We start from the raw sequence: 25,313 nt of genomic DNA, 5'->3' as shown, positions 1-25,313 counted from the left end.
TATGTGATTCCCAGCCATTCTGGACCGGGGGCCCTGTCTAGCACTGCGACTGTATAACATGGAAAACTCACTAGAAGCAGGAAATACAAAGCTTTGGCTGAAAAATGTGTGTGGGGGGGGTTTCCAGTGACTATTCCTTTCTCCCCTCCTCTACCCCAGTGATTTATGGTTGTGGCATTCCTGGCACTGTGTGGGAGAGGGAGCCACACCAAGGTCTCCAATCTGCAGACCAAGGTCGATAATGTATCACTGTATGTTGACCAAATGACCCTGGAAACCAGCAAACCCCCAGGCAGGAGGGGAGGGCAGATGCAGCACCCAGAGCTGGGGAGCTCTGGAATGTCTAGAGCCAGCGAACGACTGATTTAGAAAAGGTGGGAGAGACTCCCCTCCTTGCCAAATAAATCACTGCTCTTCTCTCTCAGGGAGTAAAGCCTCCCTACAGCTTTGCTGGAGCAGTTCTCCCCAATGCACAAGCCATAAAGGCACCAAGACCAGATGGCAGGTACCCTTTGTGTGGCCACAGCAACCTCTGTGTTCAGGAGGGAAGGCAGGTGCTTGTGAATGGATCTGGTCCCAGGCTGCCTTCACTGGAAAGGGGGCAAAGAAAGAGAACAGGCTGACAAATACTTCTCTGCCTGTATAAAGAAAGCCTTCTGTGGCCCTGCCCTGTCCTTCATCACTTGGCAAAACTCACCACCCTCCAGGACAGCCAAAGAGGTTAGAAATGGGGAAGACTTCTCAGGTCACCTATCCATTCCCTTTTCCCACTCCCTCCCATGCTCCTCCCACTAGCCCCCAGCCCCTCCGCTGCTAGGGAAAGATTGTTCCCTGCAGTCTAGTGTCCAGGGCACTGAGTGGTTACCGTCCCTTCGCTCTGAGCAAGGCCAGCTCTCATGAACAGGAACTGAAAGAGATAAAGGGTCTCAGTTAAGAGAGAAAAAGACCATCCCAGAGACTAGGAGGCAGAAAAAAGGGAGAGGAAGCCATGACTGCTTCCACAGAGACAGGTATGTGTGTAGGTGAAAGAGAGAATGTATGTGTATGTCTGTCTATGTGTACCCGTGTTATGTGATTGTTTGAGGTGAGTGATTGTGTATGTGTGTGCATGTTGTATGTTTACATGTGTTTGTGAGCACTTGTGATCACGCAGGGATGTGTAGGAGTGGATGTTTGGATGTGGGGTTCTTTGTATAATGCAAACATTTTATCGGTGTGTATTTTTATCTCTGTGTATGTGTTTCTGGGTGCAGGGGTGTATGTATGTATCTATGCTTGCATGCCTAGGTATAAAATGTGTGATAAGATTTGTCCCTAAAGGATGCAAATTATTGAAAACACAAGTCTCAAGGGGAGGGTGGCAGAGTGGCTGACTCAGGGGAACTGAGATTGGAATAGTGCAGAGATCATCTCTGGGGTATGAAATGCAAGCCAGCTCCAGGTAGTAGTGGGGGGTGGCAGGGTTACCAGCTGATCCAAGAGGGTCAAGGAATGGGATAGCAGGCCTGTCTGGAACATTGGGCCTGAGCCAGCACTAGGTGAAGAAGATTGGACGGCCTGGGGATTGGGGGCTGGGATACAAAGACTTTCATTCCTAGGGCATTGCTTCTGATGCAGCCCCAGGCTGGTTATAACCATGTCATGGCTACGTGGCAGCCAGTGTTGAAAGAAAGGTATTTATTTTTGTATTCCTGTACAAGAGTGAACATAGTTCTACGTCTGTGAATTAGCTGGTCCAGCTCCTATCAGTCATGCACCCACATCATTGGGAGCACTGCTATTAAGTGTCCCTCTTGCAAGTAGGGTAGGGAAAACTGACTTTGGTCCGGGATAAAAAGGGTTAAAATCTGACACACCAAGAGCTTTCCTAAACTCCCTTTGAACTTTATCTAATCCCCTTGCAAAGGCGCCAAGATGTTTCATCCCAGGCCTGGGAACCAAGGTCACTAGGTCTATATTTTCATTCTTTCAGCTATCGCCTTCAAGGTTCCTACGAACCAAACTAGTTGCACAAGAGCAGGATGGCAGCTCCATTCTGGGAGCTCAGAGATGCATGAGAGGTCCTGGAGAAAGGGACTCACAGAAAAATTACAGACAGCAAGGAGAGACTGAGAGCACGGGGAGGAGGAGCCGTGTCAGCAACGTGGGGCAATTTGGCAGGACCTAATATCACAAAGAACAAAGACAGGTTTCAGAGTAACAGCCGTGTTAGTCTGTATTCGCAAAAAGAAAAGGAGTACTTGTGACACCTTAGAGACTAACCAATTTATTTGAGCATGAGCTTTCGTGAGCTACAGCTCACTTCATCGGATGCATACCGTGGAAACTGCAGCAGACTTTATATACACACAGAGATCATGAAACAATACCTCCTCCCACCCCACTGTCCTGCTGGTAATAGCTTATCTAAAGTGATCATCAAGTTGGGCCATTTCCAGCACAAATCCAGGTTTTCTCACCCTCCACCCCCCTACACACAAACTCACTCTCCTGCTGGCAATAGCCCATCCAAAGTGACAACTCTCTTCACAATGTGCATGATAATCAAGGTGGGCCATTTCCTGCACAAATCCAGGTTCTCTCACTCCCTCACCCCCCTCCAAAAACCACACACACAAACTCACTCTCCTGCTGGTAATAGCTCATCCAAAGTGACCACTCTCCCTACAATGTGCATGATAATCAAGGTGGGCCATTTCCAGCACAAATCCAGGTTTTCTCACCCCCCCACCCCCATACACACACAAACTCACTCTCCTGCTGGTAATAGCTCATCCAAAATGACCACTCTCCCTACAATGTGCATGGTAATCAAGGTGGGCCATGTCCAGCACAAAGCCAGGCTCTCTCACACCCCCCCCCCTTCCCCCCTCCCGGGGGACACACACACACACACAAACTCACTCTCCTGCTGGCAATAACTCATCCAAACTGACCACTCTCCAAGTTTAAATCCAAGTTTAACCAGAACGTCTGGGGGGGGGGGGTAGGAAAAAACAAGGGGAAATAGGCTACCTTGCATAATGACTTAGTCACTCGCAGTCTCTATTTAAGCCTAAATTAATAGTATCCAATTTGCAAATGAATTCCAATTCAGCAGTTTCTCGCTGGAGTCTGGATTTGAAGTTTTTTTGTTTTAAGATAGCGACCTTCATGTCTGTGATTGCATGACCAGAGAGATTGAAGTGTTCTCCGACTGGTTTATGAATGTTATAATTCTTGACATCTGATTTGTTGTCACTTTGGATGGGCTATTACCAGCAAGAGAGTGAGTTTGTGTGTAGGGGAGTGGAGGGTGAGAAAACCTGGATTTGTGCTGGAAATGGCCCAACTTGATGATCACTTTAGATAAGCTATTACCAGCAGGACAGTGGGGTGGGAGGAGGTATTGTTTCATGATCTCTGTGCGTATATAAAGTCTGCTGCAGTTTCCACGGTATGCATCCGATGAAGTGAGCTGTAGCTCACCAAAGCTCATGCTCAAATAAATTGGTTAGTCTCTAAGGTGCCACAAGTACTCCTTTTCTTTTTACAAAGAACAAACATTTTCCCTAATGTCTTCCAGGCTGAGCTCTTCCAAAATGTTTCACAAGCTGATGCAAAGGTCCTGATTCTCCTCTTATACCACTGTAAATGAGGAGGGACTCCATTGAAATCAACAGAGTTGCACTGATGTACAAATGGTGTCAGAGGAGAACCTCTGGCCACTGTTTAGCAGGGCACAGCAATGCCACACAGCTGACTGCGAGTGAAGAAAAATCTAGTAGCCAGCTGAAACTACAGAGAGAAGTGTTGGGAGGCAAAGTGCCGTAACACAAATGAGAATTTAGCCAGGACACCAGGGTTAACACTCCTACTCCTACAAAGAGTGTCAAGGGATTCTAAGCACCCCATCCTTGGTTTTATATCTCGTCTAGAGCCATGCCCAGCACCACACTAGGGTTACAGGGTAGTGGTGACTCACAAGGGAGAGCATCCCCTACTGAACCAGCCACCCCACTCCCTGCAGCACAGCGCCCCCTAGTGCTACGCTAGAGTCAGTGCTGACTCAGAGGGAAGAGCACCCCCTACTGAGCCACCTACCCCACTGCTGATTCTGAGAGAAGAGCACCCCTACAAAGTCACTGCTTCCTGATATATTAACGCTGCCTGTGGTAGTCTCCCATCCAATTTCCAACCCAGTTAAACTCCTTATCTAGGTGTAAGGAGCATATACCCCAGGTGGCACCCCTGAGGTAAGAATGACAATACATGGCAGAAAGCTGGTGCAATTAGGAAGGAACAGGGTCACATTTCTCTGGACTTCCCTGTAAGGAATAGGTGGGTGTGAATGGTCACTGATTTCCTAAAATGCTGTCCTGGATCCCTGGGGTGAGAACTGGGATCCTAAAAATCACCTCCACCCCCAACCCACCCTGTATTTGTACCAGCTCATAGGTGACTCTCCGTTCTCTCTTCCAGTAGGTCATCCATCCAGAAGTGCTAGCCACAGGTAAGAATGACAGCTCTAGTCTGGTACGTGCCTGATGCCACAGAGAATTTCAGAGGGAGTGGGGGGGATTTTCTTCCCCTCAAACTTCTGCTATCTCAAAAGCATCTTGCTATTTTCCTTTCCATTCTCCTCTCTCTCTGTCCTTTTCATAACAATGTAGGTCCTGGTGCAGTACACTGCAGCCATGGTGCCTTGCTTTATTGTAGACAGAATTCTTGCCTTCCTTTACAATAAAGCTGCAGCTCAGACTGAACCCCTGATCCCAGAAGTCTCAGGTATCATATATCCCAGGGGTCATTAGAGACAGGACCTGGGGACACACAGTCATACAGGCAGCTTGTCTGACCATCTGCAGAGCGGTGGTACTAAGACCATACATACTGTGCCTCTCCCATCCTTACCACCGTCTCTGTCTCTTTTGCTATATGTGAGACAAGGGGGAGTCATTAAAGATGTTGGTTGGTGCCAGTGATGGAATCTGGGTTTCAGGTGGAAGATACAGCCAAAGGAATTTAGGGCGATCTTTGACCCCAGCGCATTTCCCAAGGTGACCTACCTACTCTATGAAATTAAGTGGGGCAGCAGCACCAAGTTCTGGAGGAAGTGGTGCCCGAACACCCCCACTCAGCATGCCGAAATCAACTGCCTGGAAAATGACTTCAGGGAGATACGCCACAGGCCTTCAGTGCACTGCTCCATCATCTGGTTCCTGTCCTGGAGCCCCTGTGGGCTGTGTTGCAGACTGATCGTTCACTTCCTACGGGCCCACCCCAAAGTGACCCTGCAAATCTACATAGGGCGGCTCTTCAGGCACAGAGATGAACGGAACCGACAAGGCCTCAGGGACCTGGTGAGCAGTGGAGTGAACATTTACATCATGAGCCTGCCAGGTAACACTTCCCAAGGTTACAGGTACCTCAGTTCTGGACTCTGGGGAATGGGACATGAAGCCTTTCACTTCTAGGCCACTGGTGCCAGTTAGGTCCCAGGCTAGTAGTGAGTGAAAGTTATTCTGGTTTGATGGCCATGTGAAATGAGCTGGTGAGAGTCAATCCACAATCAAACACTGCCATATTGGCCAAACATTGATTCATTTCTAGGGAAATGCAGTTGGGATGGGGGGGGGTCAATGGGTTGGTTCAAATATTTCCACATGCTATTCCCTGCTCCCTGCAGAGAGAATGGAGTTTTAGCAGCTTCTCTTGCCCCCTGCTTTTTCTTTCTCTCCCCGCATCTCTCCCTGCTGGTTCTGCCTGTTCCCTTCCCAGAGGGTGGAGAAGCTCTTGGAGACAACTGTTCCCCCACTAAGGCTATGTGGAGTCAGATAGATCCCTAACCATCACAGGTACAAGAGCCACCCTCATGAGGCACCCTCTTAGGGTACAGCGCTGTAGGCTACATCACTTATGCCTCAAACAAATCCCGTTAGGAGCTCGGTGTCATCTCCACACTGTCCCAGTTTCAGGAAGTCTTTGGTATATAGGCGTCCCCTCCACCTTTGAGCATGTGGGCATGTCTTTCTTTTCTCCTTCCTGGGTCACTGTATCCTGAGCAATAATGAGGACATCCCCCTTCAGCCTGAGATTGGAGCTTCATGCAGGGCAGCACAGCACATCAGGCATCTCCAGGTGCCAGTGTAACGCCAACAAACCGCAGTCATGGGCAGGCAGAATCAAACCTGGGGTCTCTGGAGCTTAGTGCACAAGCCTCTACTGCATGAGCTAAAATCCAACTGGCTGTTAGCTAAGGCTGTGGAGCAGACTCATTTTATCTCTCTCTCTAAGTGGTCTCGGTGCCACTAGATGGGACAGAACACCACATCCAGGAGATGTGTGGGTTACACCAGCAGTTCAAGTGTCCCTTCTATTAAGGCTTCTCCTCCCTTGCCTTGATCAAACTCAGGGCGGGTGATGATTGGTGTATCAGTCGCCTTGTTGTGTCCTTCACCGCATGACTAGTGATCTTGTTATTCACTCAGCTTACAACTACTGTTGGAGAACATTTGTCGACCACCGAGTCAGAAAAGATGATATGTACTGGCCCTGCTACTTCACTCCATGGATGATATTCTATATGCTTGAACTCCAGTGTATCCTACAGGTTGGTAGGTGCTTAATGCTGGGGTGGGGAGAGAATTGATCCAGCGTCACATGTAGGTAAAAGGAGATGGTCCTGTGGTTGAAGCATAGAACTGGTAGTCAAGAGACCAGAGCTCTCTTCCTGGCTCTTCCCAGAGGGAATCAAATTCAGCCATGGAGTAAATGGGCAGAACTCTACTGAAGTGAGGTTGCACCAGATTAAACCAGGAGGGTGGACTTTAGCCTAAGGAGAACTATGTCCCATCAGTGGCATTTCATATTTCTCCTTCAACATCTCCTCTGGCTCTGATGACCCATTTTCATGGCTCAGCTCTAATACATGGAGAGTGCCATCTGGGTTCATGGGGCCATTGAGTATTTTGTGGGTTTCCTTTCAAATTTCTTCTCAGTAACACTGTTGAAAAGTGGCCAGTAACTGCAGCTCAAGGGAGAGGTTCTTTATTGTTGCTGCTTCCCTTGAAATGCCCAAGTGACCCTATCATGATGCCATTGGACTGTTAGCTTCCAAAGTTCTTTTAATATCATTTTCTCTGTTTGTACCAGGGCCTACCTCCTTGTTTACAGATTTGGCTGAAGAATTACACTGGCTTACCTTTTTTCCGACTCGTTTTACAAGAATCTCATAGAAAAATACTCTGGCAAAGTCTCCACACAGCAAACAGTCACCAGCAGCCACTGATTTTCAGGCCCAGGCCATCAGCTGAGCACTGGTACCCATCAATGTATTTTACTGGACCACCGGTCAGTCACAAGCAGTGACCTGTGCTCAAGCCTAGACACAAGTCAATCAACAGTCTACACCAACATACTAGCCTGGAGCACCAACCATTTTTCAAGCCTGAACCATCAACAAGGCAAAGGGTTGGCCCAGTCTTGTACTTTGGTGTGTAGCTATGATTGGCTGCTTGTATACAGGTAGTTATTTTTTTGGAATATCTCACAGTGCAAGTGAAGATTGTGATTGTAGCAAAGGTAGGCATGCCTGTGTTATCTCTAAACTGGTGAGAACAGGTACCAATAGTAGTGTAGATGTGGTGACATGGGCTTCAGTGCAGGTTAGCAACCACAGTATATACACAGGCTCCCTGAAGCACTTGTACTGTGGTTGCTAGCCCATGCTGAAGCCCATGCCATGACATCTACCCTACTATTGTTACCTGTACTCACTAGTTTAAAGCTAACATGGATATGCTTTGCCATGCTACAATCACACCTTCACTTGCAGTGTAGACATTCCAAAAAGTAACCACCTATCTACAAGCATCCGATTACAACTACACACCAAGCTACAAGACTTGGCCATCAACCAATCAACAGGCATCATCCTTATACTGACCTGGACCATGGTCCAGTCTCATGGATAGATGACCCTAATGTCTTCAATTCAATTAACTGAAATGGGCTAGATTCTGTTTTCATCTACACTGGGGTAAATCCTGAGTAACTCCACTGAATTCAGTGGAGTCACTCTAGATTTCTACCAATGCAAATGAGATCACGGGAGGAGGAAGAGGTGTGTATTTCCTAAGGAGCAATCCTTGTACTAGGTACATTTAGGGAAGAGTGCTTTAGTAAATTACATTACTACAGATACAGCTCAGGTGTGCCTAGTGCCTTATCAACGATCCCTAATTAGTAATGATTTCAAGCTGGAGATGCAAAGTGGAGATTTTAAAATGAGTGCATTTGTGAATTGGAGTAACAGCCTGCAGAATTGCAAGTGGCTTTGGGTGACATCTAAATATTAGTCTTTTAGACTATGATGAATTTTTAGCCCCCATCTGCACTAAACATTCAGCCATGCCAGGGAACTGGCTACATGCTCAGTTGACCCCTGAACCAGTCACAATCATTGCTCCAATTTGTAGGGAAGGCCAGAACTTTCATAACCATGTTACAACTCTGACACAGTTAACTTCCCCTCTATAAGTAGGACCCAGAAGCCCAATCCCACATACACAAGTAACTGTTGTTGAGTAACTGTTGAAGCCAATGGGATCTGAGTATATTTATTCACATGGTAAGTGGTTGGAAAACTGGGCCCAATGTTAAGGGGCAACCAGGTTAGGGGCAATGGTGTTGCAAACAGAGTCCCCAGGAGGGTTGTAGTTGTAATTTAGGCAGGGCCTTATTAGACTAGATCTTCACTTGCAGAGAACAAGGAGGTGAAGAGCATATGACTAATGGTGATGAGAATGACACATTCCGAAAACATATTTCTCAGAGCTTTGAATGTGTGTTTTCAATGTTTAGCTGTAATTCAGCTCATATTGCTTCAATATGATCCCTAATGATATTCCACAATTGTGATAAATGAAGGGGGGGAGAGCTCCCTTTCATGGATCCAGCCAGCCAGTTAGCTATAAAATCCCTCTTGGTAGCTGTTCTCTACTTGCTTTACCTGTAAAGGGTTAAAAAGTCTCACTGCTATGCATAGGTAAAAGGAAGTGAGTGGGCACCTGGCCAAAAGAGCCGACGGGAAGGCTAGAACTTTTTAAAATTGAAACAAGACTCCCCTTTGGTCGGTCTGTGTTGTTCTCCTGGAGAGCAGGGGCAGGGGCTGAAACTATGCTGTAAAAAGCTTTAAGCCAGGTATGAAAAATCATCAGATCATACCTAGAAGCTACTCATTTAAAACCCTAAATATGTAAGTAGATCAGGAAATGTCTAGGAAAACGTGATTAGATTTATTTCTTTTATTTCTTTATGGCTTGTGGACTCCTCTGTGCTAACCACCAAATGTTTTTGTTTTGCTTGTAACCATTAAGCTGGACCTCAAGAAAACCAATCTTGATGCTTAATTATTATATTTGCTCTTTTTAAATCTAGCAATAGCGTAAATTTCAGATGTATTTTCTTTTTTTGTTTGTTTTTAATAAAATTTACCTTTTTTAAGAACAGGATTGGGTTTTTGTGTCCTAAGAGGTTTGTGCACATGTTGTTGAATTAGCTGGTGGCAACAGCTGATTTCCTTTCTTTTCTTTCTCAGCTCTTCCCCAGAGTGGGGGTGAAAGGGCTTGAGGGTACCCCACAGGGAGGAATTCCCAGGTGCGCCTTCCTGGGTTCAAAGGGTTTTTTTTGCATTTGGGTGGTGGCAGCATCTACGCATCAAAGGTCAGAGAGAAGCTGTGACCTTGGGAGTTTAGTACAAGCCTGGAGTGGCCAGTATTAATTTTTAGAATCCTTGCGGGCCCTCACCTTCTGCACTCGAAGTGCCAGAGTGGGGAATCAGCCTTGACAACAATGACCAGGAGGAGTAATATGTGTGCAGCTCTTGAAAAGATGTGAATTCCCTGCTTTTTGATGACTGTGCTTTGATTACTCTTGTCTGACCAGATAACAAGTGTAAAAAAAAAAACGGGATGGAGGTGGGGGGTAATAGGAGCCTATATAAGAAAAAGCCCCCAACGGGACTGTCCCTATAAAATTGGGACTTCTGGTCACCCTACTGTTGTCTTAAGTCAGGAAGCTATTTGCAGCTATTTAAATAACAACTTTATTTAACCTACAAATGTATGAACAATGCTAGATTTTTTTATGGGCCAGACAGTAGATGGCACTCTTTCTATTAGGTAGCTATACACACATATATACTGCTAGGTATATCCTTTATATAGCACTCCCCAAATAGTTGTTCTTTTCCTTTTTTCTTTCCTGAGGTGTTTCCTAAACATCCTTTTAGATTTAGCTATTTCTTGGAGGAGTTACGTCTCAGTTGGAAATGTAATAAAGCACGTCAGCTATGAAAATGATGTCAATGTGCCCAAAAGGCCTGATTTGCAAAATGTCAGTACCAAAATTGCATGCACAAAAATGCAGGCACACTTGTGTAAGTAACACATGAGTAATTACCATGATTGTGCAGGCAGGCTGGCTAATTACACCTACAAATGACAAGAGATGCGTCTAGCCTTTCACATGTGCATTTGTGGTAATGGAATATGCAATTTAAGCATGGAAATGTGTGTGAAATTTTGTATACATAATTGTATGACAGATTTTCTGGAAGCCAAACCCAATAGGAGCACACGTGTGTATTTCAGGGTGGCACTGACAGCATATATATGCTGGATTTGAAAAAGGACTGGATACTTTATTGACCATGATCGACAATTTTGCCTAAGCCAGCTAAAATGACAGTATCACTCATCAGCTGTCATGCATAGCAGAGAGTGGGATGAAGGGGTGTCAGGAAGGAATTTTTCTCCTACTTACAGCATTGTAGAGTTTTTCAGGTGCAACATGGGCACTTTTGCGTGATGTTGGCCACTGCAGCATGACGGCTACCAGACGAGGTGGAATGAGGGCTTGATCTGAAATTACAGGTTCAGTGCTCTGGCTTTCCCCAGGGATCTCCATAGGGAGCATACCTCTGGGATTCACCTACACAACACCAGCATCTTCCTTAACTCACAAACAAGGCCAGGGGTAGATCCCCTGGAATTTCCATTGAGAATTAATGCTTGATCCAAGTTATAAATAAGGAAGGAAGCCTAGGATCAATTCCCCGCTATCTCCATAGGGAATATCATCAGTGAAGTGACACCCATATTAGAATCATAGGGTTAGAAGGACTGCAAGGGTCATCTAGTCTAACCCCCTGCCAAGACACAGGCTTTGTTGTGTATTTACAGTCTATAAAAGAGTTTGGGATCCTTGGGGATTAAATGCAAAGTTATTACATTATATTCACCTCTGTTTCTACTCTGGATGGAGTCACCCTGTGTCATCTTGCTTGGATGAGCTTATATAGCAAATTTAGTGCAGCCAGTGCCTTTGTGATAAATCACCTTACTGATGGATTGCTTGTATGAGACCCAGGTTGTTTGGTGCCTACCTACTACAGCACATGTTGGAAATGTGTGAACTAGATCAGATAGATTACTATAGCTTGATCAACTAGGTTAGATAAATGACCAAAGCTACTGTCAATACTATTGAAAGGAAATGACCTGTGATGGGGTTTGAACATTCAGTGCACATAGAGGAGCCTTTGTTGTCTACTGTAAGATTTCCCCTCTTTTCATTCCCCCCGGATTACTAGTGAATGCTACTTGGAATAAAATCCAGTGTCCCAACTTTTAGAAAGTGTTGCTTTAGTAATACTTCTATAGCTCATCACTCTACAGAGGAGTCCATCTTCCAAAAAGGGTAGTGGCATTATGCGAGGCAGTGCTTTAAACCACGAGTTGAGGGCTTCAATAGCTCAGACATAGGTCAGGGGTTTATTACCGGAGGGGGTGGGTGAAATTCTGTGGCCTGCGTTGTGCAGGAGATCAGACTAGATGATCATAATGGTCCCTTCTGACCTTAAAGTCTCTGAGTCTATGAGAGAGTGCTCTCTGCTGACCAAGGCCCTGAGCTATGCTCAAAATAGGAGACTGGGTTCGCTTCCCAGCTCTGCTACTTCCTTGTTTTGTGACCTTGTGCAAATCAGCATCTCAGTTTCCTCCTCTGTAAATTGTGGACAGTGAGGTTTACCTCCTTGTATGGGGAAGGGTTGTGGTCTATTTATTATAAGCCTTGCCTGCATGTTAAGTATCATCACTTTGCCTCTTTCCACTGATATTTCCAAAATGTAAGTTGCCTGACCACTCTAACGCTCTGTGTTTGATGTGTGACGCTGTAATGATTTAAAGGACAATTTGAGGGGATGCCATTAGTTTACCCCTAAAATAACCAGCATGTCTAGGATTCAGCTTCAACATCTGGATTATGCTCCAAGCCTTTCTCCCATCTTCATATCCTTTATATGGCTCATCTCTGGAACAGACCCAGCCAAAAGATAGGGCTCATACGTAGGTTTGGAAGGATTCGCTTTTTATCAGTAAATATTGATTTCACTGTTCACTCACAAACCCCGCGAGAAAATATCTCCAGTGATAATAATCAAAATTTGCAGCTAGGCAAAGTAAGGGAAATGCTGCTTGAGAACTCATTAGACTTTTATTTAAGGCTATATTTTGACATGTGATGAAGACCCTTCCCCATAATTTTGTGCAACTGTGACAATTTAAATCAATACAACTTTAAAAAGTGCTTCAAAATAAACATCAACTGTATCCATTGAAATTATTTTTAAAAAACCATAGTCTGCCAAGCTTACTCATACACAAGAACTTTATTTATCGATATATATGTATTTATTTTTATATATATATATATATATATATATGTACAAACATTAACAGGCATCACATCAAGCACTTCTACAGCACCATGCATGGAAATTAATGCTTTGCAGAGAATTTTCACAGGTATTCCAGTTCCAGTTTCCCCAAGCAGGAGGTGCCATAGGAAACAGTGCAGGAGACTTGGGTGTGGAAAGCACATAATTAGTCCTCTTCCTACCTCTCCCATCAGGAGGCACTGTAGAGAATGGGGTGGGCAATGTAACAGTAGGACAGCTCTCAACCACTCTAGTTCGAGCTTCTCCCAAAAGGAAGCACTACTGGGAATGGTGCAGGACCTCTAACTGCTTAAGGAGATCTCAGATAGTGCAGTGTCAGCCCTTCTCAGAAGGAGGTGTTGTATGGCATCGTGCAGGGACACTGGTTATTGGGAACGTACAGCTGCTAATTGGCTATGAAATAGTCCCTCCCAAAAAGGAAATAATGGAAGCTCTATTGCTTAGGAGTGTTATATTTGATGAAGGCCCGGAGGTTAGACCACAGGGGACAATCCTGCCCTGACTGAGGGAGCTGTGTGAAGAAGATGAAATAGATTTAGGCCAGCATTTTCAAAAGTCTCCACTAAATCTAGACGTCTGGTTTTCACTGCCCAGTTTGAGAAGTCAAGGACCAATGAAGTCAATGAGAGCTATGGGTGCTCAGCACTTCTGCAAATTCGGTCCAAAGTATCTTGAGGTGGACACCCTTGAAACTTTCGGCCAGAGCGGCTCCACCTCAAATTTCTAGGGTTCTGTCTCCCAGTCTCAACCTCTCCAAGTGGGAGGCAGTGCAGAGAGCTGGACAAAAGGGCTGGCAATGGGAGTCTCTCAGCTACTGCAGCCCCCACCTTTTCATAGCAGGGGCACAATGGGGATCAATGCAGGACAGCTGGCTTCATGGCACTCTCACATGAACTCCAGTTAATGCCTCTCCCAGCAGGAGGCAGCATAAGGAGACAGGATGGGTGACTCACAATTAATCCAGTCCTGTCCTCTCTCAGCAGGAAATGTTAGAGGTCTGTCTTCACTGCAGAGTTAACTCAGGCTTTTATTCATGTATTGCCCCTAACCCAACTCCTGGCAAACCCTCTCAAGGTTGGTGCTGCTTTACACCTGACCTGGCTGGCACAGCTGGGGCTATAGGCTAAAGGCTGAGAGAGGCTTGCGCTTGATTGATAACACTCCCACTCTGCAGTGAGGGCACAGATTAAATCACTATTCATCCTCAAATGCCTTCCCACAATTCCCCCCATGTGCCCAGAAGGACAGACCAATTGTCCCACGATTCACTGGCAGAGAATCAGGAGGCAGTTCGGCTCACTGGAGCATAAAGAACCCTGGGATGTGCCCCAGGAGTCCTAGAGGCACACATGGGTGAGTGCAGCACCAGTGAGCGTATAGTAGCACAGATGGGACTTTGTAGTGTGGCCACCCACACCTGGGCTAGGCCAACCTGGATGCTCAGACTTGGGTATTGATCACTCGAATTAACTCTGTAGTGAAAACACACCCTACAGGCGTCAATGCAGGGCAGTGAGGGCTTTCACTCCAGTCCTGGCTTCCCCAAGCAAGGCAGTAGTGCTGGATGGAGTGGGAGTGGGAGTGCAGGGGAATTCTGTCTTTAGTGGGTCATCCTAATTTTCCTTGGAAGGGAAGTAAGAAAGGTCTTTTCTCAGGACGTGAGGATTTAAGGCTGGAGGGAGGGAGGGAAAGAAGGAAGGGGAGAAAGTGTGAGTAGGAGAAAAAGAGAGACATTGTAGGACCAATGTGTTTCCAGAGTCTTCTGATTGTCTGTGACCTTCACTCCTGCCCACCTCAAAGTCCCAGGATTTTGAAGGCATCTCGTAAGTCTTCCACCTCATCCAGTGGCTGTGCAGAGCAGGAGAGACAAGATGAGTTATGCTGAATAACGGAAATGTTGAGAGGGGAGGAGAAGAGGAAGGGGACAAGAGGAGAGGAGGGTTGGTGAAGGGGGGAACCGAAGAAGGGTGGGGTGAAAATGAAAGGGAGATGGAATGGAGGAGAGCAGAGGTGAGGAAAGTGGACAGAGGACAGTCAAGAAGGGAAGATAGACGGGAGAGAAGGGACACACAGGAGCAGAGGAGAAGTGCAGCAGTGGAGGGAGAGGAGGCACTGGATGAACAGGGGAGAAGAAATGTCCCTCACCAAGAGGATCCGCCGGAGTCTCCTGGACAGACGGACAGAGTTTTCATGCAGCCCCTCCCAGGCTTTAAAGGTCCTCTCCCGGTTCTCCACGAAGGTGTTCCAGCAGTAGAAGTAATCTGCCAAGGAGCAGGAGACAGGATGAAGACATGGAGCAGAGTCAGGGTTTCCCAGAACAGGACTCAACTGTCCCCAAGAATCATTAGGGCTCCATATCCCTCTATATTTCTCCCCCATGACTCTGTCACCATCTCGCCCCCATCCCCTCTCTCCAGGCCTCTGTCTCCCCATGTCTGAGATATGTCTCCATCTCCTCATCTCACCTTTGAAAGTCATGATGGCAATCTGGACCCCAGCCCGGTGCAGGCGTCTCAGCCCCTCGGGCTCAGCATTGCGGTCCTCACAGAAGTATAGCCGGGCAGCGAAGATGCGCAGTGTCAGGTTGGGATAGGCACGCAGGAAGTCAGCCACATGCCTAGCGCAGTCATAGCAGGGGCTCCATGAGGTGAACCAGGTGACTCGGTAGCAGCGTCCAGGGTCCAGGTCCCAGGCGGAGATGTAACGCAGGAAGAGCATCTCCACATGGCAACCCGACTGAGCAAGAGAGAGACAGAGAGGGAGACAATGGGAGAGAGGATGGAGACATGCATGGATGGATATGTGGAGGAGTGGAGGAGTGTATGGGCAGATATAGGGTTGAACTGGTGGATGGATGGACAAATGGATATGGGGATGAGCTGATGGATGCATGGATAGCTAGGGGATGAGCTGGTGGGTGCATGGATGCATAGTGGGGTGAGTAGTTGGCTACACAGATGGCCTGATAGTTGAGTAAGTGAGCTGATAGGCGCTTGGCTGTATTGATAGGTGCCAAGTCATGCCCATACTTTGTTGCGTAGGTATCCGAAGTCCAAGGAGCAGGAGGTGGCGCTGTCCCGACGTTTCACCACATAGCAGAGGTAGGTCTCATGGCGGCCCCGGGCCCAGCGTAGGTTCTTGAAGTTGTAGAGGAATTTCTTCTGCTTCATCAGGAGGCTGCAGGGGAACATTTTAGGGGAAGATTAAACTATAATAGCACATCCCAGAGCAGGGAAGCAACAGCGTCTCTGTACAGGGCTCTGGTGTTTCTGAACTTAGAACATCCTCTTCATTCCTAGGCCCATCCATACCAGAACTGCACAGTGTTCAGAAAAGGGACACAGACAGGACAACGGGGCTGCAGGATGGGACTCTACAAGTGGAAATGGAAAGAACTTAATCTACAGAGTTTGGTTAAACAACAACTAAGGTGGGAGAGGATGAAACTGTGGGAAGGGCATAAAAGCAAGGAGGCAGAGCAGTTGGTTGGGAGTCTGAAGGAGGAGACCTGGGGTGTGATTGAGAAGATGGGACATTTCGGGCTGGGCAATCAAGGAATGTTTCCTCACAGTGTGAGACTGTGGCAGAGTCTCCAAGGGAAGGGGTGGCAGCCCCATCACTAGGGAGATTTAAAACTAGGATTGGACAAAGCTCTGGAGAGCAGGCTGTATGGAAGAACTTTGCCTTGGCCTCCAAGAGATAAACATGGTGGAATTACAAACATCAGTGGAATGCTGGAATAAACCACACAGGGAGGACAGAATGGGAGAGGGAAGAGACCAGCAATCTAGCTAAAAAATTCCATTCAGTGTAATGGAAGGACATTTCTGGATGGAGACCTTTATGGATACAAGCCCTAAGTCAAACAAATTCACACATGGGGCCCATTACTCTGCATAGGATCCTACTCTGGCCCAGGGGAATGCAGAAGTCATAGACCTTTTTCTAACAGGCTTCACCTCAATGCGGGGTTGCAGCAGGAGCTGTGAACAGCTGTGCTCACTGAGGTGAGACGCTAGCCACCTCCACAGCAATGCAAAACAGAAGTGAATGGGTTAAAAATAATCCTGGCACGTCACCTCCTCGCTCTGAAGGGCTGATGTGTGATGGAGGGACTCATAGCAGGTCAGTTGATATAGGGTCTGGGTCTATAGGGGGATGAGAGTGGAGTAAAGGTTGGGAGAGGGGAGCTTGTGTCTGTTGATTTATTGTAGCAGGTTTTTCTGACTTCAGTCTGAGGTCTGAGAGTTTCAGGAAAACACACATCTCTTCAACACACACACACACACTTGCACACACACACCCTCTGTGTGACACACATACATTGCTCCCTCACAGGTCTAGCTACCTATCACCACAGTATCTGAGTAACTCGGTATTTAAGATGGAAATTACAATCACATTCTCGCTACACACACATACACTCCTCCCTGTCACACAGCTTCGTACACATACATACTTTACACAATCTTGATTTGCACACACACACATGCACTCATTCAGACATATTCACACACATGCATACACCCCACCCCCCATTCATAGACACCTCCAGCTGTCACCCACATCTGCACATTCACACTCACATATCTGTCTGTCACATACCTTTATATACCCACAGCACACCCGCCTTCACATATGTAAAGCTTTCTACCATACACACATATGCCTCCCTCATGCACATTCACACAGAGATATAGAAACAGAACTCTCATTTTCACACAAGATACACACATCCCTCACTCACACACATCCTTTGTTCCAAACCCACAACTTAAGTATACCTAAAGAACATTATATGCATATCATATTTCCTCCCAATGTCTACATTATAAACTTAAACTCATAGGCATGTAACATCTGACTAAGTTGTGTCATGTCTTCTCCTTGCGGATGGTCCACATAAGGGTCAAGAGCCTACTACTGCTACCAGTTAATGGAGTTATTCCTTTAGCTCAAATGGCAGTCCTCTGCTTTTGATGCCACAGCATTCCTTCCCATGCTGGAGCATTAGTGTTGACCCAGAGGGCAGAGCACCCTTACTGAATAACCTACACTTCTCCCCCCAACATAGCATCCACTGTGGCATTGGACTCTGTACTGACTCAGAGGGGAGAAAGCTCCCCGACTGAAGTACTCCTGCCACTCCCTGCAGCATCTGGGAATTTCTTGGAGGTCTCCCACCTGAGCACGGCTGCAGTCCAACCCTGCTTAGCATACAAGGTTGGCCAGAAGTACCATACAAATGGGCTGACCACACACGTCTCCCTGTTTCGATTTCTCTGTTTGTCTCACTCCACTTCTTAGTGGGTCTTTCTGACTTTTCATTTCTCTCTCTCCTCATCTATCCTTCCTTATCACGCTTGCTTTTTTTCACACTTGTACCTTGTGCACTCAGAACAGTCACATCCAGAGCCGGCGCTGGGCATAACCAGACTAAACAATTGCTTAGGGCCCCGAGCTGCTCAAGGGACCCCCCCATTCGCTTTTTATTATGTGTTGGGGGGGCAAAAATAGTCCTGCTTAGGGTCCCTAATGGGCTCGTACCGCTTTATTCCAACTCCAACCCGCCCTTGAACCACCCCACCCGTCCACCGACCCACAGAAGTGGCTCTGGCTCTAGTCCACAAAGCACGTATCTCCTGGCCAATGGTCCACTCTCACTTTCCAATGTGGCTTACCGCTGCAGGGGGCGGGGAAGGGAGGTGTGGCATTATCCCCCTTGAAAAGGGGACAGAAAGGGGGCGCCCCTTTTGCTCTTGCCTTCAGTATGACTGACCTCAGGGTGTTACAGTAGCACTACCTGCCCTGTTACGGGCTAAGGAGCAAGTGTAACATTTAGGGCCAAATACTGAGACCTTAGCTGGAGAAACAGGAGGGAAAAATCATGACAGATGTGACCACTTTGAAGCGTTTTCATTCCAAGGGATTGGAACAGGGAGAATTGTTCGTTTATTTTGAAATTTTTGTGAACATTTTCACCTTCAAATGTTTCATTTTTCATTTTTTCTCCCTCCTTCCCCTCTTTTTAAAAGTCTTTTTTAACAGTTTTGCCACTGGAAAAGGGCATTGGGAGAAAAGGAACAACCATAAACCCAACAAGCAAAACGACGCTCAAATTAGCATTTTCCAATGTCACCAGAAAAAAAACGGAAAATACAGAAAAAAACAAACAAAGCCATTTTCATGCAAACTTACGATGTCAAAAACAGGTCATTTTTTGACTGAGAATCTGTCACTCAAAACATTTCAACCCGCTCTAATGCTAACTCCACTTCTGGCTGCGTGCTTTCTCTGGCTTTGACTCCGCTGGGAGTTCTGCTATAGTAAGGACTTCAAAACATGTTTGGTAGGTGAGTATCAACAAGTCAACCCTGGGCAGATACGAGGAGGTTAAAGCGACTGAGCAGGTTCACACTGTATAGCTAGTTACAAATGACTGGGTGTTTGCACCCCATATAGCTCCTGCATAATTCGAGGGGATGCTGTCTGAGTCATGATTCTGTCCAGTCATTAAAGAAAGTGGTTAGGTGTGGAGCATCTCCTCTAATATAGATACACTCCCCAAATGTTCAAATCACAGGGCAGGTCCTTGCATGGGAGAATGGCATGCAATTGCATAAGAGTGATTAGGTGATCATTTGGACACCGTGTAACTGCAGTGCAAGTAGAGCTACTGTAATCTGGAATGATCTGCACCTAGGAGCAAGTATATGAACACCAGAGAGAAAATGAGAGACAGAAATTGATAGATAGATAGATAGATAGATAGATAGATAGATAGATAGATAGATAGATAGATAGATAGATAGATAGATAGATAGATCACAGAAGCACTTGAATGTTTACCCCTCAGCTCTCTGTACCTATCCTAGTTCAAGAAAGAAAGAAAGAAAGAAAGAAAGAAAGAAAGAAAGAAAGAAAGAAAGAAAGAAAGAAAGAAAGAAAGATCTGAACAAGAATGGGCTAGACAGAGATGGGGGAAATGACAGAAAGAGATAGAGAGAGAGAAATCTGTAGTGAGGGACAGTCAGAGAGAGAACGAGATGGGAGGGAGAGCTGTGGAACTGAGTCAGATGGAGAAATGGAGAGGGACGGCGAGCAGCTGTGCAGAACAGATTCATACCAAGAGAGAAGCCCTGAGTTCTGGTAGGAGGGAGAGGGGTACCTGTCCATGGCCATGCCGGAGTCTCCTTTGTGGTGGCGGGGGTTACAGGGAGGTCCTCTGAGTCACCCTGCTCACTTGCTCCGTATGAATGGTCCTCTGACTCGATGTACAGAAATGAGAACTGCCCTGTACTCCCCTCCCCCATTTGTTGCCTCCACCCATCATCTCCCTCCAGGTTTCAGTCTGGTTTAGGGAGGGGAGGAGTTAGAGAGCTCTTTGGGGCCACAGACACCAGAGAAGAAAGGGTTAAAATGTAAAGGGACTTCAGTTCTAAAAGATGCTTAGCCCTGATTGGCTACTCCCCTTTAGCCCCTGCACCTTTCATTGGTCCCCTCTTAGCTCTAAGATATATTTCTAAATTAATATCAATAATAAAATTCAACTAGACAGGAAATGTTGCCTAATGGTTAGAGCAGGGAACTGTGAGCTAGGACTCCTGGGTTCTTTTCCTAGCTTTGCCACTGATTCATTGTTTGACCTTAGGCAAAGTCACTTAGGCACATGTCCTCAAAGGTATTTAGGCACCTAACTTATTGATTTCAGTGGGCATTAGGCACCCAAATACCTTTGATAATCTGGACCTTAATCTCTCTGTGTCTCGGTTTCTCCATCTGTACAATGGGAGTAATAATGCTGACCAACTTCACAGGTGGATTGCAAAGCTTTTTTCATCAATGTCTGTAAAGTGTCTGGAATCCTTGGATAGAAGGAACATAGAAAACATCAGATTATTACTGTCATCTACATTGCTGTTGTCAGTTTCATCCTGCAGGGCTTTGCAGACTGTGTACAAAGGAGTTGCATCACTCACTGCAGAACAGCAGCCACCTCTGGGGTGGGACACAGCAGCTGTTTAAAAGCACACTGCAACACCACACAACAGCTCAGTACAGGAAATGGAGAAGAAAACTGTCTCCAGCTGAAAATGCAGGGAGAATTTAAAGAGGCAAATTGTAATGCTCAGTGATGGAATTTAGTCTCCAACTTGACACCTAAATATTATGGTGACAGGTGCTGAGCAAATATGAGAGAGATATAATGAGAGAGACTGAGAATCAGGCAGCCTCTTGCAGAAAGCCACATGGGATCTTTAATGATTCTCCTGTTTACAACGTGTGGGTGCAGTTGCTGCAGCGGTAGCAGTCTGCCCGCAGGTTGTAAATTGCCGGATCAGAGCCGAAGAGCCCCAGGTTTATGTCTTATGCAGAAGAGGTATTAAGCTATTCATTATGATAAGCCAGAATCAGCTCAGGATGGGTGCCAAAGGGGTGATGGGGAGATTTTCCACAACTTCTCTCCCTCTTTCTTCTCTCCCTGGCAACCGTGTTCCTTGTTGTACAAACAGCCACACGAACATGGACTGTGCATTATTAGCTCTAGGGCAAGAGGAGATAGGGAGGGGCTGCTGGGACAAGGCTGCGGTTGTTTTTATAGTATTGGAGGAAGTGCTCCACTTTTCTGTACTTGATTTATTTTCTGTATTTATTTAGCTGACTTTCAGAATGACTGATGGAGTCATATGAAACCAGTACATGCGAAAATATAAGGAACGTAGGAATTGCTGTACTGGAACAGACCTGAGGTCCATCTGGTCCAGTGCCCGGTCTCTGATAGTGGCTAATACCAGATGCTTCAGAGGAAGGTGCAAGAAATCCCATACTGGGGACCTTTCTTCCTGACTGCAAGCGAATAGGGGCAGATCCAGAGCTAGTGTAAATTGTCGTACATTCCATTGATTTCAGGAGTTATAACAATTCATACCAGCCGATCCCCTATCCCCTAGTGTTTGATTGATGTCCCAAAGCATGATGGTTTATATGCCTTATAAATATGTACCCTAGCTAATAGAATTGCAGAGGACATTCTTATTATTTATATATATGACCATTTTGAATCTTTCTAAACTCTTGGCCCCTATAGTATCTTGTGTTAGTGAATTCAACAGGTGCACTAAAAATACTTTTTTTCCCCTTTCAGTTTGGTGCCTTTTAACTGGGAAGGAAATAAAGACAGGAAAATCATTTCAGAGGACGTTAAAAAAGACCATATACCCCACAGAAATTGCTCCTTCTCAAGAACACACCTGCCAGTATTTCATCAGCTAAATTAAGGAAGCTGCAGTTCCATTCCTTTTCTGGTTCTTAATTTCCATAGCCAAGTGCTTACATCAAATTTTCCACACTGAAAGAAGTCCAAGAATGTTATCTGTTAGCCTAGCCATGTGTTTAAACAAAGGCTCAGTGCACGTATTTGCCTGAAGGTTTAACAAATATCACATTTCATATGATATTTAACCAGATCCTTCACCTAACACCCCCTCCACCCCCAAAGGGGACATGTTCTCAGAGATTTAACACATTATCCCTACTACCTAAAAGCACGGCAGATTCTACCTGCTCTATATGGAACAGAGAGAAGCACAGTGGGAGAAAGAAAGAACAAAAGAAAGAAAGAAAGAATATTTCTATTGCATCTTCCATCGGAGAGTCTAAAGCCCTTTATAAACATTTAATTATTTTTCACTCCCTCTTCTCAGTATGGTCAGTATCTTGCCCATTTTATAGATGGGGATACTGAGTCACAAGGAGATGACAAGGCTTGTTCAAGGTCACAGGGTGAGGCAACAGCAGAACCAGGGACTCGCAGACCTGTGCTCTTACCACTATAGCCCCTTCTGTAATCTGCAGAGTGTTTATCACACTTGGGATCCTTTTGGGTGGAAGATGCTTGAGAAATGTAAGAGATTATTTCCACTATCAATTATTTAATATCTCTAATGCATCTCTTCCCTGTGTTCCAATCACAGTTATTTAATTAAAATTGGAAGAGGCTAGCAATGGGTCATTTCCAGCGAAGGCTCCTCCATGTCTGTTTCTTTCTCCAGCACAGCTAGTTGACCATCAGGGCTCATTGCAAGACTCTTCCATTCCCCCCAGAGCTAGTAGAGAGGAAGCCGGGAGCATTTTGGTGGGTCAGGCTGTGTTGGGAGAGTATTTATCAACAAAGGGCACCGTTCCAATTTGTAATGGGATCTTGTATGTAAACCTGCACCTGTGCTTGAACTCAGAGCTTGGCACGTTCAAAATATAAAATGAGACAAGCAGAGAAGAGAAGGAGTCGCAGAGAAAAATAACAAACTTATATTTGTTTTTAAAGATTCAGACAGCAAAAGTCTGAGAAATGAGAGATAACATTTAGTAAATATTTAAAAGCAATTATCCAGCCCAAAGCAGAGAGCAGGCTGCTTGTATAGTCAACAGGAAGTCGTGTGATCTGTGTGTATAGATATAAATATCTATTTGTTTTTTCCATTCACCACTTGCTCAGAAATCTCATTTTAAATCAAGCGCCGGTGGCTCTATTTGGCTAATTTTGTTGGCTGAGAGCTACGAACGCCACCACCTGCTTCCCCTCCCCTCAAGTGAAAACCTCAGAGATGCAGAAAAACTTTCTCTGCTCAGTGGGAGCAGAAGCTGAAACCACCAAGGCGATGTCTGTGCACTGAGACCTCAAGCCAAGAACAGCAGAGAAAAGAGGTCTCTTCACTACTAAACATGATGAATACATAAATACACTGATAATCTTGCTAACTGCATTGAGTGTATTTCTTCAGTACTCATAGTGCCTCACTAGAATTAAATATAGGACAGTAAGACAATGTACAGATTTTCCCCACACAGCTCTGCCAATGCCCCTCAGTCCTGCCGTGCAGCCTCTGGCTATTCCAGTCCTGGGCTCCCCACCCAGCTCTGCCAATGCCCCTCAGTCCTACCCTGCAGCCCCCCTGCTATTTCAGTCCTGGGCTCCCCACACAGCCCTGGCAATGCCCCAGTCCTTCTTCTCCTGCCCCTGCTTGTTTCTCTCTCTGGGTGTCTTCAGACAGTAAGGGTTTTGGCCCTCGAAATCTGATAGCTGACACATTATCTGTCATTGAGGAATTCCAAGCTCACATGCCAAGCTGGAGGGAAGAAGAAGGGGACGGGGGAATTGAGGGCTGGAGAGTTACTTGTCCACCATGGACAGGTGTGGAGGATGTGGTTAGAGCCCAAGCAGCGTGCAGCGACTACCCTGCGTGTCTTTACCAGCACGTGGCTGCAGCATGCGGTTGACAGCACGTCTCATTTACAGTAAGAAAAATGCAGAGTCAGCAATCAAAGCTAAAACAGCATCCCTGCACTGAGATGATTGATTGGGGAGCTGAAATGCTGCAATTCATTCCGTGCTGTTTCTACAGTGCTACTTCCAAGGGCTGTGCACAGGACCTCAGTCTCCAGCACTGTTCACCCATCTCCTTCCCACAGAGCCTCTGCAACCCTGTCCTGGACATACACAGAGAACTTTGGTCCCAGCACCCTCCACCTTTGCCCTTTCTCTGCTCAGACTCACACCTTCCTCATACACAGCGGGCTTCAGTCTGCACTCCCATGCCACCCACTCCTCCCAGAGCTCAAGACCAGCCATCCAATCATCATAGAGTGAACAAGCAGAGGCCTTCAATCTCCAGCATGGGATGTCATTCCTCTCCCCCATGCTGTCCTGCAACTGGGGCTACACAGCAGGCTTAGTCTCCAGCTCTACCCATCCTTCCTATTCCGCTGGCCCTGCTCCTCCATAGTCCCCAACCCAGGGATACTGTGACACTCGGTACCTCAAAGCATCACCTTGGAACCCTCACAATTCACCACTGTTATATAATTATGATATGTTCTGTACAAAGTATGCCTTGTGAGGTATCATTTTAAAAGTCTTGATCTGTTGAACATTAATTGTTGGATTGTATGTGCTATCATTGTAGGGGAACTTATGAAGTTTTCCTTTGTATGTGTTACTGAAACATGTTGTGAGCTTGGGAACACCCACAACCAGCCTTTCAGGTATAACAGTGGAGTAGCCAGACAGCTCATCAACACCCATCAAGGAAAGAATCCACCATCCCAGAGACTTCTCAGAGGGAGCACGTATACAGTGGAGACTGCTTGACCAATGGGAACTGACTGATCCCCATGTCACAGCAAAAGAGCTTTCCAGCAAGCTGGAAGAACATATAAAAGAGGAAAAGTGACATCACCACTTTGGCTCTCTCCCCCCACAACTCAACACCTGGCAGAACATCTGAAGGACAAAAACTTTGAATTGGGGAAGGGTGGTCCCAGGCTGGAAAAGAGTCCCAGCCTGTGTACTGAGGATCTGTGAATTGTTTGTACTGTCAGGGTGAAACACTGCTTGATTCAAATCCTGTTTAGTTTGTAGAACTCAGACTGCAAATTCATTTTTGTTTCTAAAGTAACCAACTTTAATCTCTATTCTTGCTACTTATAGTCACTTAAAATCTACCTTTCTGTAGTTAATAAACCTGTTTATATT

The 25,313-nt window shown here is 46.1% G+C and overlaps 2 protein-coding genes across 4 annotated transcripts; one reads left to right on the top strand and one right to left on the bottom strand.

Moving 5' to 3' along the window:
- The first annotated feature begins 507 nt into the window (after positions 1–507).
- Positions 508–9,489, top strand: LOC125623387 (C->U-editing enzyme APOBEC-1-like). 3 transcript variants are annotated; one of them, XM_075120542.1, is made up of 5 exons: positions 508–1,010; positions 4,462–4,492; positions 4,982–5,382; positions 6,471–6,596; positions 7,135–7,310. In XM_075120542.1, the coding sequence occupies exons 1-5, from the start codon at positions 989–991 to the stop codon at positions 7,215–7,217; spliced, it is 663 nt and encodes a 220-aa protein (XP_074976643.1). In that variant the 5' UTR covers positions 508–988; the 3' UTR covers positions 7,218–7,310. The 3 variants fall into 3 exon arrangements, with proteins under 3 accessions (XP_074976643.1, XP_048678635.1, XP_048678626.1); XM_048822678.2 differs by having other exon boundaries at positions 518–1,010; positions 4,465–4,492; positions 6,471–6,592; positions 7,135–9,489; XM_048822669.2 differs by having other exon boundaries at positions 526–1,010; positions 6,471–6,592; positions 7,135–9,489.
- Positions 9,490–14,197: 4,708 nt separating this feature from the next.
- Positions 14,198–19,963, bottom strand: AICDA (activation induced cytidine deaminase). Its single transcript, XM_048836006.2, has 5 exons — positions 19,950–19,963; positions 15,811–15,958; positions 15,247–15,517; positions 14,927–15,042; positions 14,198–14,629 (listed from the first exon to the last, which is right to left on the bottom strand). The coding sequence occupies exons 1-5, from the start codon at positions 19,961–19,963 to the stop codon at positions 14,576–14,578; spliced, it is 603 nt and encodes a 200-aa protein (XP_048691963.1). The 3' UTR covers positions 14,198–14,575.
- Positions 19,964–25,313: the final 5,350 nt, after the last annotated feature.

The sequence above is a fragment of the Caretta caretta genome, chromosome 1 (genome assembly GCF_965140235.1).
Source record: "Caretta caretta isolate rCarCar2 chromosome 1, rCarCar1.hap1, whole genome shotgun sequence".
Taxonomy (NCBI): domain Eukaryota; kingdom Metazoa; phylum Chordata; order Testudines; family Cheloniidae; genus Caretta; species Caretta caretta.
The sequence above is the reverse complement of the archived record's forward strand: the minus strand, read 5'-3'. Positions and strand labels throughout refer to the sequence as shown.

Coding starts and splice junctions, on each gene's coding strand:
- LOC125623387 (XM_048822669.2), top strand. CDS start 989: ATGACTGCTTCCACAGAGACAG. Junction 5,383..6,470: donor TTACATCATGAGCCTGCCAG/GTAACACTTCCC, acceptor TTATTCACTCAG/CTTACAACTACTGTTGGAGA. Junction 6,593..7,134: donor AACTCCAGTGTATCCTACAG/GTTGGTAGGTGC, acceptor TGTTTGTACCAG/GGCCTACCTCCTTGTTTACA.
- AICDA (XM_048836006.2), bottom strand. Junction 15,043..15,246: donor TGCCATCATGACTTTCAAAG/GTGAGATGAGGA, acceptor GCTCCTTGGCAG/ATTACTTCTACTGCTGGAAC. Junction 14,630..14,926: donor GACTCCGGCGGATCCTCTTG/GTGAGGGACATT, acceptor TGCTCTGCACAG/CCACTGGATGAGGTGGAAGA.